The sequence below is a fragment of the Desarmillaria tabescens genome, assembly GCF_030435595.1.
Source record: "Desarmillaria tabescens strain CCBAS 213 chromosome Unknown EV420scaffold_50, whole genome shotgun sequence".
In the NCBI taxonomy this organism is placed as follows: Eukaryota; Fungi; Basidiomycota; class Agaricomycetes; order Agaricales; family Physalacriaceae; genus Desarmillaria; species Desarmillaria tabescens.
In genome coordinates, this window is record NW_026848349.1 from 109,920 (window position 1) to 123,069 (window position 13,150).

General features: G+C 45.1%; 3 protein-coding genes across 3 annotated transcripts; 2 read left to right on the forward strand and 1 right to left on the reverse strand.

The window, feature by feature from the left end:
• Positions 1–2,923: 2,923 nt before the first annotated feature.
• Positions 2,924–4,188, forward strand: EV420DRAFT_1648421 (uncharacterized protein; the record flags this gene model as incomplete). The annotated part of the gene is made up of 4 exons (XM_060478163.1): positions 2,924–3,072; positions 3,119–3,305; positions 3,345–3,420; positions 3,470–4,188. The coding sequence occupies 4 exons, from the start codon at positions 2,924–2,926 to the stop codon at positions 4,186–4,188; spliced, it is 1,131 nt and encodes a 376-aa protein (XP_060325423.1).
• Positions 4,189–8,865: 4,677 nt separating this feature from the next.
• Positions 8,866–9,747, forward strand: EV420DRAFT_1484339 (uncharacterized protein; the record flags this gene model as incomplete). The annotated part of the gene is made up of 1 exon (XM_060470065.1): positions 8,866–9,747. One exon carries the CDS (start codon positions 8,866–8,868, stop codon positions 9,745–9,747), a length of 882 nt encoding a protein of 293 aa, XP_060325424.1.
• Positions 9,748–11,501: 1,754 nt separating this feature from the next.
• On the reverse strand, positions 11,502–12,271 carry EV420DRAFT_1648423 (uncharacterized protein; the record flags this gene model as incomplete). The annotated part of the gene is made up of 4 exons (XM_060478164.1): positions 11,502–11,828; positions 11,893–11,986; positions 12,041–12,117; positions 12,167–12,271. The coding sequence occupies 4 exons, from the start codon at positions 12,269–12,271 to the stop codon at positions 11,502–11,504; spliced, it is 603 nt and encodes a 200-aa protein (XP_060325425.1).
• Between the last annotated feature and the right edge of the window lie 879 nt (positions 12,272–13,150).

Genomic DNA, 13,150 nt, shown 5'->3' on the forward strand with positions numbered 1-13,150 from the left:
CCTAGTATGTCAACAATGTGGGTACCAAGCAAGAGAGAGCGAGAGGTGATATAGAATTATTATAGATGACTCTGACAGGAAGAACCTATGAGAAAGATGACACAATGTTGCCAATGTGGGCACCAGATAACATGGAGAAATGATATAAGTACCTCCTATCATCCCATGAGATACTGATAATAATAAGGATATGCAAACCTTGCTGGTATGAGTGTTAAGATGATGATAGTATGTAGAAGGAGGTATCACAATAATGCCCTTTTCAAGCACTGCCTGTTGTCAATGCAAGCATCAAAGCAGTATGTATGGGCCTCTTCCAATAGCATTGTGATGTCACTGCTGGAAGTGTTGGGAGGATAATAACAGCCTCTCATAAAAGGGTATTAGGATCCCACCCATGCAAGCATTGAGAGGATAATAGATGAGGATAATAATGGTCCTCAATAGGAGGTACCATGACACTGCTGGTCCAAGCCTGAGCATTGAGAAGATAATAAAGGAGAAGATAGTAATGGCCCTCATAGGATATCTCGACACTCTCAGTGCAGGCACATTGAGAAGATACTAATGTCCCTCATAGGGAATATCATAACACTGCTGATGCAAGTGTTGAGAAGATAATAAAGACAATAGTAATGACCCTCCAAGAGGATTCTGTGATGCCATTGGTCCTAGTGAGGAGGAAGTAACAGCTGAGAATATGATAAATGATGCTATCAGTGTGTGACAGCACCTCATGGGGATGTCTCAGTGCTGCCAGTGCAATAAAATGAAAAACCACCCATGGAGGATAGTACTGTGATGGCATGCAAACATCAAGGGGGCAGTGATGGTGCAAACAATCAAGAAGATAATAATGGTCCTTAGAGATGATACCCAGTGTGAGCATCAAGATAGAAATGGTACCTCATAGAGGATACCATGATGCTGCTAGCATGAGCATCCAGAAGCTAGAGGCAGCACCTTGTATTAGAGGATATCCCAGTGCTGATTATATGGACATTGAGAAAAATAGAGATGGCATCTCATCAAGGGTACCACAATGCTGCTTGTGTGAGCATTGAGAAGATATGAATGGTCCTCATAGAAGATATGGTGATGCTGCCTGTGGCAGACACCAAGACATTAGCAGCAGCACCTTGTAGAGAATACTGCACTGCTGCCTATGTGGACACCAGACATCAAGAAGATAGAGATAGTACCTGATAAGAGATACCATGATGCTGCCTGTGCAAACCTCAGGAAACTAGTATTGACCCTCATAGGGGATGCCACAATATCATCCATCATCATGCAAACATCATGAAATAGAAGTCACACCTCTTAGAGAATATGGCAATGTCACCTGCCAGAGTGTCATGAAGATAGAAATGATACCTCATCAAGGATACTGTGATGCTGCCTGTGCAAAAATCTCATAGAGGGTACAATGATGCTGCCTGTGCAAGCATCCAGATGATGTGCTTGGAACCAGCGAGTGACAAAAGGCTAGTGAATGGATATGAACACCACAACACTAAAACCCTCTACTACTCTACACAAATCACCAATATTATTGAGTTTGGGTGTTTTGAGTATGATAGAAGCACTCTGCAGACTTCAACAAATCAGGGAAAGGTTGTTTAAAGACGTATATTTGGTACTAGTGAGCTACACAAGATGTAATACTCACGCTAGTGGGGTTTTAAGACACGATTGGATGAATAGTGGCTTGGGTTGAGCAACTGCGCTCAGTCTAACTCTGATACTTTGAAACTAGTGGCACTCTGGGCCAAATACTGGGTCTCACAAGCGGTCTACACTTGACTAGCGGCACCCTAGGCTCGACTAGTGGCACTCTTGGCCTAAGAACAAATACTTTAACTCCGAGAAAATACTTTAACTAACTTCGAAACGCTCTGAGTCACTCCAAGACGGGATAGTAACTTTAAGACACTTCAATTCATTCAATACTATAGGTGACTAAGCAACTAGTAGACACTTCGTCGAGGTTAAGCACAAAAGCCTTAAATTGGGGCACTAGAATATGGACTAGTAGGTCACAATCGTGGGGATGGCTTGCCTGGCTGCGAGGATGCCCCTTCTACTACTTATATACTACAGAGACAGGTACAGAATAAATATAAATAGATTCTTTAGGGGTAATATTGGTAAGAATGTCTTGGCTAGTCATGAAATATGGTGAATAATCACGCAATAGTCGGCCTAGCCTGTTCTTTCTGTCGGATAGCAGGTCGAGGGACTCCGCTATTGGGTCATTTCCGCACCCTTTGCCCAGCAGTGCTCCACTAGTGACACGGCTATACGAATAGTCAGGTAACTGTGCCTGTAGCAACTGCTCGATCGTGATCGGGATGCAGCCTGGCTATACTAGTGCTGATCGTATGAGATCTGTATCACACTAGCCGGATCTGGGCTAAGGGTTATGCCTTTACTGGTTCATTTCTAAGTCCTTTCAGAAGTGCTCGCATGACTAGTCATCCTGACTTAGGTGTTCATGCCCAGATCGGTCCACTAGTGACTGAATAGTTGAGATCTGTGTGGGTTCTTACTTCTTGTTTGGGTGCTAGCAGCTGTATTCTTTACTAGTGACCGTATTTTACTAAGTCATACTAGTTTTGGAGGTGCTAGTCCGGTCGGCTGGTAGGGCTGACCCACTAGTGGTATCATTCCTAAGTCCTGACTCGACTAGTAGCATGCTAACTTGACTATCAGTCCGAAGTCTCAACTATAGCCCTTGATATACGACTAGTATAGGATAGACCTGCAACAGTATTGTTATAAAATCACAAAATCTAGGTGTGAACACGTAGACGGCGTATCATCGTTGACTGACTTGACACTGGTTCTAGGTGCCTTTCTGTGCAACAACTATCATCAGGTGCTGGACATATTACAAGAACGTCCACTTCTAGAAGATTCTATGAAGCGGCTTGAAATAGACAGTGAGTCAGTCTTTGAAGATTGGCTGAAGGAAGAGGAGGAGTACCTCGCAACATTATCGGAGGAACCACTGCATGAGACTCTTGAGATGGAGTATTACACAGCTCTTTTAGAGCTGTTTACATTACAGTAAGTGATAGCCCTTCGACATTGGGAGAAGAACTAACCAATAAAGAGCTTTGGTGGATGAAGCTATCCAAACTTGGACAATCGTGACAGCAGAAACAATTGACAGGCAAACTCACAAGACAGAGACCACCCGCCAACATCTTGTAGAGAAGCGAGACAATACACTCAAGACAGTTCAAATTCTCGAGGCACATTTGGAGACTCAACGCTGGGAGATTGGATGCAAGAAATGGGTGGAGAACAAGAAATGCATGAAGATGTGAACATACCAGCATGCCATTGACAACCTGGAGCACCTGGTCATATCTTGGATCTTCGAATTGACGAAGATGAATATGTCACACACTGGTAAGTACATCAACATGCTTCGTATTGTCATTATGAACATGATCTTTAGGCTATAAAATGAGGAAGCATATTGGGAAGGCTCTGCAATCACGCTTGCAGGCCATATGGACAGCGTTAGAGCGATACAATAATGCAGCTTGTGCTCTGGATCCACCTCGTGCTACCCTCCGATGGGAACAGGTCATTGATTATGCTTTTCTATCAGACTTCGACCTATTACGAGATCCCGGCACACGCGAAGGAATTCAAGACATGTCCAAGAAAACCTGGGCTACACCAGCTGGACGAGCAATGATGGACAGATACTTTAAGATCAAGCATGCTGAGGAGGAGGTCGACCGTCTCAATATTGAGATTCCACGCTTACTCACGTACATGGCTGATGAGGATCAGTACCTCAAAGCACAACAGAGTCACCTTGGAGAGATCATGCCAACCTTGGCACATCAAATCTGCTGTTATCGTCTCGAAAGGGCACATTTTTATGACCAGCATCACAAACGCTTCCCTCATCTATCAGGAAGAGCTGGTGTCATGGTTTCCTTGTCGATAGGGAAGGTGGCAGGAATCAGGCCAGGATGGAATGGACCGACATTGTCAGAAGCTACTGTTGCTGATGAGACTGGTCATGCAATGACTGGCGGTGACTTATATGATCCAGATTGTGCTGTTGATGGTATTGATGCTGATGACGATGATGACCAGGATGATACAGATGATCAGGTTGAAGAGCAGCTTGTTACCCTTCTAGATACATTTTCACTGTGAGTCCATATAAAATATTCTGCATACTGTATTATATTATTTATTCCTGATTTATGACCATTTTACCGCATTTTTTTGATGAGATATTGAGTTTATACCATAGTCATCACGGGGCACAGCGAGTAAGAGGTATGGGAGCCTCCATCGGCATTCGGCAACTTCGGGAGTGACACACTGCCGAATACATGCAGGGGCTATGATGCTGATGACAAACCGGTCCCTGTTCCTTATTACCTGACCATATCCTGGACACCTTTAACAAATGATTATTCGAGTACCGTAAGTTTTGTTCTCCCTCGCACTTGTAGTAGCCGTTAAAATACATAATTAACAGCTTCTATATCTACGATATAGTGGGCTTAACAGATGGGCCCACCTCGGAGCTAGCCAACAAAGCGACATAGAGAACCTCCATTTTATGCTTGGCACTCAAGATCAGAGGTAGCCCAGACACGGTGACGATCAACGATGGAGGTGCATACATTATTCTTTTGACAAACACTAGCCCCTCTAGGTATGACCCTTACCCTTCCATCATCCCATAAAGGGTCACAATATATGACATACGAATTTCTGACAGACGAAGAACTATATTGACCGGTGTTTTTGTGAGTCGTCTCCTTTGAAACGCGTCAGCCTCTTAATAAAATGCCCTTAGAGTTAATGCCACCGCATTTTCCTTCATGTCTCCTGTAAAGATGTATTGTTGAGGTGTATCCCTAGTGCTGAAACATGGAAACACCATCATGTAACGAGAGACTCAGGATATGCAGAAGAGTGTATTTTGGGAATACCTCAAAATTTCATTCATCCACCATTTTTCCCGCTTTTTAGTAATCTTCTCGCCAGCTGATCTGGCATATGCACAGATTTTCAGTCGTGTCTGATTCGAGTTACTACTCGGTGTCAATGCCTAATTCTTGTCTTCTGTTCCTTGTTACAACTATTCTCTATGACGATACTCGAGCAATGCTTATGCATGTCTTTCTGCCGAGACAATCTTATGGCACAGATTCCGGCACACGGAAATATTTCGTATGTTAGCCTCCTTCAAGCCAGATCTCAACATGAACTTTGACCCCACACGACCCACACCATATTGTTTAGTCACTGGTAGCCAAGCCAATGCTGTTGGATTCACCTTTACCTCATCGCATGGATTTATACACAAATCATCATCGATTCTCACGGATGCGGTTTTCTGACCCCTCTTACACGAATGGCCTCTGAGTGTGTCTGGTGATATCGCACATACCTCAGTGAGACCTTATTCTGCTGGATGGGGTGCAAATTGCACGAAATTTGTAGGCGATGTCCCAGCAGAAAATAGGGGCTGCGACGTTTCTATGTATTTTGCTCCAAGCATCAATGCATGCCCATGCTCCATAGCTTTTGTGCTATGGTGTGTTCCTGGCTAGGCTACTGCTACCACAGGGATTTGTCACAAAGTCTCCATGTCCCAGTGTCCTTTCCTTGCTGGCCCCTATATTCATGGGCTCATTCATTGTTTTTCTATTCCTGCCATTGAGGAGTTCTACACTGGAGGTCCTTATCTCCTTGTACTGCTTGCACCAAGAGGAACCCTGTCAATGGTGTTATTACACATGGTGTTCCTTCCCTTGAGCTTTAGAGCTTCATCGGCTGTCGGTTACGCCAACCTCTGCTTGAACTTGCCCCAAATCAGAGAAACCGATATTCCTGCCTGATGGATGTCGGTGATTATTGTCATTGTTCTCAGGTTTAGCGATGGTCCTTCCCACCTGATGGATGACGCTTGTTGGTTATTGTCATTGTTCTTGGGTTTGAGGATGGTGGTTGTCATCCGTTTTTTCTGTCCTTGTTCTAGCCATCACACGGCAGTTTTTTTGGCCACAGACCATCTGTCTTGATGTTCTCATAATGATTACATGGTTTGCAACCACGTCAGCGAACACCGAGCCATTGTACTTATCTCATAATAACCATGGTTCCCACTCATCGCAAGGCTCTCACATGTCTTTTTGTATCATCGCATATCCTCACCGTCGAGGTCCTTCACTGGGGGAAACGCTACCACCCCCAATTCCCCGAGAATGGTGGTTGTGTTGATTTTGCAAAATCGCCGTTGAGGATGAGGTACATGTCCTGCTCCATTGTATTATTGCTCCTGGACTGGTAGAGCTTCGCCGTTTATTCATCGCTGATGCACATGCATTGTCTCTGAGCCTTTGTGCCACATGGGATGTGTTAGAGTTTGATGACCATTTGGCATGCTTGTTGCAGCTTCCCCCCTTGGAGCCAAGATTAGCGCAATATGTACATCATGTACTGGAGATTTTTGGAGTGACAGTGATATACATCACGCCGGAATCACTCTGGAAATCTGCTAGCTAATTATATTAGTACACTTGACCCGGTGTTGTCGCCTTGCTTAGGGTACTCATTGATTTTTCTTGAATTGATTGTACCTATAGCAGTATTAAATCCATGAGAGGTTCCCAGCTGACACCTGGTGGATATCACAGCGGCACGGTACTGCTATGGTCTGTGACACATTATGTGGCAGCACAGAACCCCCGGTGTTCCTTATTAGGACTGCATACCGGGTTTCTAACCTCTAACCTCTTTCACTCAAGTCTCTCAGGATTGTACGATCTTCTTTCGCATGTCCTCACGTAGGCCCACCCCTGTATCGGTCTTCTATCTCAAAGAACCTTGTGCGATTCGAAGAAGAAACACAGTTTATTCAATTTAAACCTGTGACATGGATGGGCTCAAGCTTTGAACAATAATTGTAAGCCCTGTGTTTCACCGGGTGAGGAGAATTCTGCATTTGCGTGCTGCGTGCTTGCATTTGCTTGTGTTTTGTTTGCGTTCATTTGCATTTCAGGTGCGATCATTTGCGTTTCCATCATTGCATGTATATGGTGTCATGTGCATGCCATTGTCTACAAATGCGAGTGCTCTTTAATGTTCTTGAGTCCTTCGAATATATCTTAATTTCCGGATGAGCATAGTATGTCAGAACAATGTTATATATACTTAATAGAGGTAATTCAGTTGTTTCAGACACAACATACATCAAATAAGTTACATACAAGGTGCCCCAGATACACAATTAATCGACTGCAGGCCTAACACAAGTCCCATCTTATGAATGCAATGCATCAACTTCGTGATGGTTGTGTCTGAATCATTAACACATGCGTTAGCTTGATTTATGCATGTGTTCACATGGTAATGCAAGTGTTTTGAACATTCTCGCAAGCGTTTAAATATTCATGCAAACGCACAGGCAGCCCATGCACGTCAAGAGACAAAAACGCATGCGTTACAAGGTTTGAACGCAAGTGTGACATACTCATCACATTTGCGTTTCATTGGAGTTGAACTTGCCCGACATGCTTTTCGTCCTTCTGTGGCCTCGTATTGATTTATTTGGCATATCTTTTACTATAAAATACCTTAAAATCATCTAAACTTCCTAATCAATATCTATAATAATGGTTTAATGGTGCTTTCAAGACATTCCCTTACCTACGAGGCTACCACTTCTGTGATAAGAAACAGTACAGTATTCTAGTGTCTACAAGCGAGAATCATTGCTCTCCGATTGTCTGCAGCTTCGCTTAGCAAGTCGGCAATGATTTTTGTTAGTATCAGCTGTCCCTGAGTCATCCAATTTGTGTCATGAATTCACCCCTATTTTTCACCTTATCTTATCTTATCTCATCTTATCTCAGCAACTCATCATTCGACTCTTGTCATCATTCCTCGTACCTGATCTGCACCATTCATGACCCAATTGATCACACACATGATCTGTTTGATGGCTCATGGGTCTGATCACACTCCTATGGGCCTGACCCTCCTTCACCCAGTCACACTTCTTTAGGTCGACTCTGATCACATCCTAGGATGGATAGGGTGCCACGTACGCTCCTCAGAAGATAGTGCCATACATGCTAGTCTTCTTACTCGCAGGAGGACTTCTCCTATACCAAGCACCATACAATACAGAAGACAGCATTGCATTGGGACATTACACACTGATACAACGGAACAGTATACACTAGTAAATACCATAATGTATTTAAGCAAGCCTCGCTGTGGTCTTACACCCCAGCTTCAGCTAAAGTTATACACTCCTAACTTTTCACACAGAAACTCCCTGTTTCATGCCTAAGAACTATTGTTCCTGACCTAGCGATTGCAACACCCTTCATCACACTGAATCACCAAACGCGAGTGACAGTTTGGAGGTAAACGTTGTACAATCCAAGTTAGTGCGTTACAATTAGCTGAAGCTTGCTTCGCATACCCTCACCATCGAACCAATGGTTACACTGTTGTTCTACGTGTTCCTACTATGACTGATTACAATAACTGCAGTTATACTGCTGATCGTAACCAGTACACTCGGAAGTACTTTCATTGTTGTTCAACAATGGTGACCGTATGAATCCAGAAGACCAAGAAGCCTACACCTTCATGGCCACCTTGGAGTCAACAGTACTCCTATACACTTACGAGCTAGACCGAATCTGACAAAGAGCACCGACCCTCCCGAGTGAGCAAGTAACAGACTCTAATGAATCCTCCACCAGACACCTCACTCCCATCAGACTCCGCCCAAGCACGCCACAGTCCTCAGTCGCAGAGCTTCACCCATACCCGGCTTTGAAAACCTCACCCCAGAGGATGACCATATCCCTTCACAGCAAGACCTGGAAGGGCAAAATGGCAGCAGGAGCGAAGAAGTTGGGACTTCCCTTTGGGAAGAAGACCCCAGACGACTCGATATCCCTCCAAACGACAGCGACAGTCCCTGAGAGCAGCTACACGTACAAGAAGCCCGAAGGATCTACATTGATGTTGCTAGAGGAAGAATCCTCACAGACCGAGGCCATGAAATATGCCTCAGAAGTACAGCACCAGGAGCAATCAAAGGAGAGTGGGTCCAACCAAATGCCAGGTGCGATGTGGGAAGCAGCAGTGGCGGCCCAGATAGTTCAGACCCTGGAAGTGCCTGGTCAACAGACGAGCACAGCCAGTGGTCCTGGGGAGAGCCCTTTCATGGGTGGAAGAGGCATGACAATGGAAGGAGGGCCTAGGGATACGACAGGGAATTCCCCAGAGCCAAGAATCCTGGGCCCTGGGTCCCTGACCAGCTCCGCCAGCTGGCTATCCTGGTACTCAGCAGACAGAACCCGACGAGTCTATGGGATTGACACTCCACAATGTTATTCATTGCCAATCCCTAGCTCAAATCGATACATTCCAGACCCTCCAATCCAACCTGACCCCAGCAAGATCGCCGAGTGGGAAAGGGAACATCATGCCCCAGCCAGGGAGGGAATTATCACCATCGCAGACCTCAGGAACCTTGCAGACACCGCAACTGCACGAATCTCACCAGTCAAGTCCACATCTTCCATCGGGAGAACCCTCGACACTATCACCGAGGGAGAGAACCCCATCCCACTCCAGTCACCTGGAACTAGAGTACCGACCCCATACTATGCCAACAATGACCCATGGGGGGACCACCCCCATACCGACTCCCCTCAGCCAGAGCGCTGAGTCATCTTTGCAGACAGTGGAACCGAGGATGACACAGTTCTCTGGTGGTTCACGGGAGCGCACTCCCTTGCCGGAACAACCGATGTTCTAAACCCAGTCCCGGAAGAGCTCGATCAGGCAGACCACAGTGACTGGCCCTACTGCCAGTGCAGAATCTGCCAAAGACTACGGGACCTGGCCTGAGCCCGATATAACGAAGTTGGACCTCACCCAGAGCTTGAACCCTTCCTTACCCTGGAACCAACCTTTGACATCGGGCCACCATTCATATCCCAGAGAGAGCTTCAGTGGTGGGTCTATGAAAGAGCAGACTTTGACCTCATCTTTGAGGAGTATTGAAGATACTTCGCATATGTCTGGAACTGGAACCAGATATGGATCGACGGAACACCCTACCTCTTATGATATGAACCCATCTTCCACCCAACCAATCATACCGACTGACTGGACCCGTGGGTTAGAGCCGGGATACAAATCGACAGGCTCACCCGTTGATGTGCTCAGTAACAGGCAGCGCGCAAATGAAACAAGCGTCTAGATTGTCAATCAGGATACTAAATCACACACACACACACACTATCACCAATGTATATAAGTTCGAGGGTGAGTACGATAGAAGCACTCACGATGTACTTAGATTTAGATAATCTAGTGGGGTTTTGTCTGAAAACAACTTCAATTCTTCTTTCGATGTGTTTTACACAAAGTACACTAGTCTGCGATAGCGGGGTTTTATGAACTTGTTTTGTAAGGTATAGTCGAGCAAGTTATACTCATTTTGACGTCGTCTAGAAGAGCTTCTAGCGGACACTTCAAATAATCAAACAACCAAAGACTCCGAGGTCTACAAAGAGTGCAAAATCACTCTACAAAGAACGCTCAGGTTCTGACTTCAAGTACAAGACTTGCAAAGAGTACACAGACTCTGGAGTTCCTTGAACTCGACGATTGTTCAAACTTAAAGTGTTCTAGGGCTGATTTTACTTCAACTAGATGAGGTCTTTTGACTTAAAGTCAACTCAGCACGTCTAGATTGCTAATCTCGGAGAGAGAGAGCACGAGGCCTTTGTCCGCAGAGCAGTTCAATTAACTAGCAAGGCGCAAACGCGGGGACAGCTCTACTTCCTACTTAACTCTTCTAGATTACTGTAGTCGCCCTTATGGGTTGACTTTGGTAACTTAATTCACTTCAGTCGAGGATATGCAATAAAACCAGTGATTGATTAGGTAGCTATACAGGCTACTAGCACAAACGCAGGGGAATGCTTTCCTGCCGTTATGTGTCTAGTCGCTGCTAATTTATACGATTCGTGTTCTAGGTATAGGAGCCCGTATCTACAGTAATTATGGTATGAGCTTTGGAATTAATACAAACGGTGAGTCACTATCCTACAAGTATCGTGCCATTCCGTAGTTTCTATTCAGTTCGACGCGACTGCGCTGGGTTATTCTGTCGCCAAGGAGTGCCCTACTAGTCCATGGGTGCTCCTTCTTCCGTCTGCAAGGCTTGCCGCATGCCGTATGTATGAAATACTGCAGTATGCGCAGGATCTCGAGGATGTAACCACTGATCGCGATCAACTGCAGGTCCGAGATTATATTCTGTTGATCACAGCGTGATCAAGGTCGGTCATCTCGGTACCCAACGCGGCTATTCATTCTTCCAAGGTTATTCCTTTCCTAGCCTGAGTTGATCTCGAAGGCTGATCTGTTTCTCGACTTAGCAATTTTTCTTGACAGGTTCTTTCTACTTGTCAAGGCGACAAGGCATCTAGTTCATTCCATTCTTTAACTTCTTGGTTTTTATACTCCATACAGATGAGTCCCCGAGATTTGACTGTAATAGTCTTGTTTAGGTGGGGCTTAGCTTGGCGTGTTGACGGCTGGTAGAATTGACTCTTCGAGACATCGTTTCTAAGTCCATTCTGTACTGCCGTGCTTTCATTCTTTATGTAGTATTTAGCTACCAGCACGAAGCCTCCACTGTAGCTCTCTGTACCGCTTGTAGATTGCATAAACTGATGTAAAATCGCAAAATCTATGGGTAGCCTGATACCAGGCGTATCAACGTGCTCCCGGTGCTTCAGTGAAAACATTCTCATAGAATAAGCAAGTGTCGAAAATGCTTACCTGTAGGCCACATACCAAAAGAATTCCATTTGTCAAATCTAGAATTTTCAGCACCACGACAGCATATGTTTTGTAGATATGTTCTTCCATATGTTGACCAAGATGTTCCCTGTGCTGCAGTGGAAATATCTTCATAATACAGGCAACTGTTGAAAATGCTTACCTGAAGGCCATGTACCAAAAGAAATCCATGTCCAATCTGAGATTTTCGGCTTCCCCATAATAGCGTATGTTCTCTCCCTAGCAAATATCAATATCTGCAAGGAACGAGCCAGGAACCACAGCTCACAGAAGCACAGGAATCAAGATCGAAAATGAGATCCGTCAAGGGGAAGGTGTCGGAAATATCCATGAGAAGCGGGGTGGAATAAGGGAAGGCATCACCATACGTCATTCAAAAAATGATGGCATCGGTATAGGTGCAGGGGCAGGGGGAGCTGGTGGTGGCGACGATGAGCAAGAGGGCAGAAGCAAAGCATCTGTAAGCATCTGCCAGCTCAAATGATCATGTGATCCATGGGATTGTAGCATTTATGCCCCAACTGATTGTATACTACTCAGCACCATGATTGTATACAACTCAGGTTATCAGGCATTTGTATACTAATAATTTCCTGTAACTACAGGCCTGTTGTATACAATATTGGCTATAGGGCCTCCTGAGGGACTGTACATGACTTTGGAGCCTGAGGAGAGTCGATATCTTCATCCTCCCCCTCGACGACGAATGGTTCTGGAGTCAAGTCTTTCTTGTTGAAGTAAACATTGCATTCAATGGTGACCCTTCGCTTTCTGGGCCAGTAAATCCTCCAGCCTTTGGCTTCAGTATCAATTCCCACAAAGCAAGTCTCAATAGCATGTTCCCCCAGCTTTTCCGGTGTCTTTACTCAAACCCAGCAATGACATCCCCATGGATGAAGGCCAGAAATGTTGGGCTTTCTGCCGGTTGCCATCTCAAATGGGGTTTTCCCTGATGGTATTGCTTTTGTTGGGGTGCAGTTGTAGACCCATTCAGTGTGCCAATGAGCTTCAGCCCATAGATATTTTGGTAATCCTGAACTGATTAGGAATGCTCTTGTCATGTCCATCAGATACCCATTGGAATGTTCAGCAATTCCGTTTGACTGGGAATCATGTACAGTAAGGTGACACTCTGTTCTCTTTGATTTGAGGTGCTGAGTGAACTCTTTGCTTAGGAATTCTCCCCCTCGATCCGTACCCAGAATCTTTATAACTTTGACACCTCGCTGGACCTTGATCCAGATTTCATAGT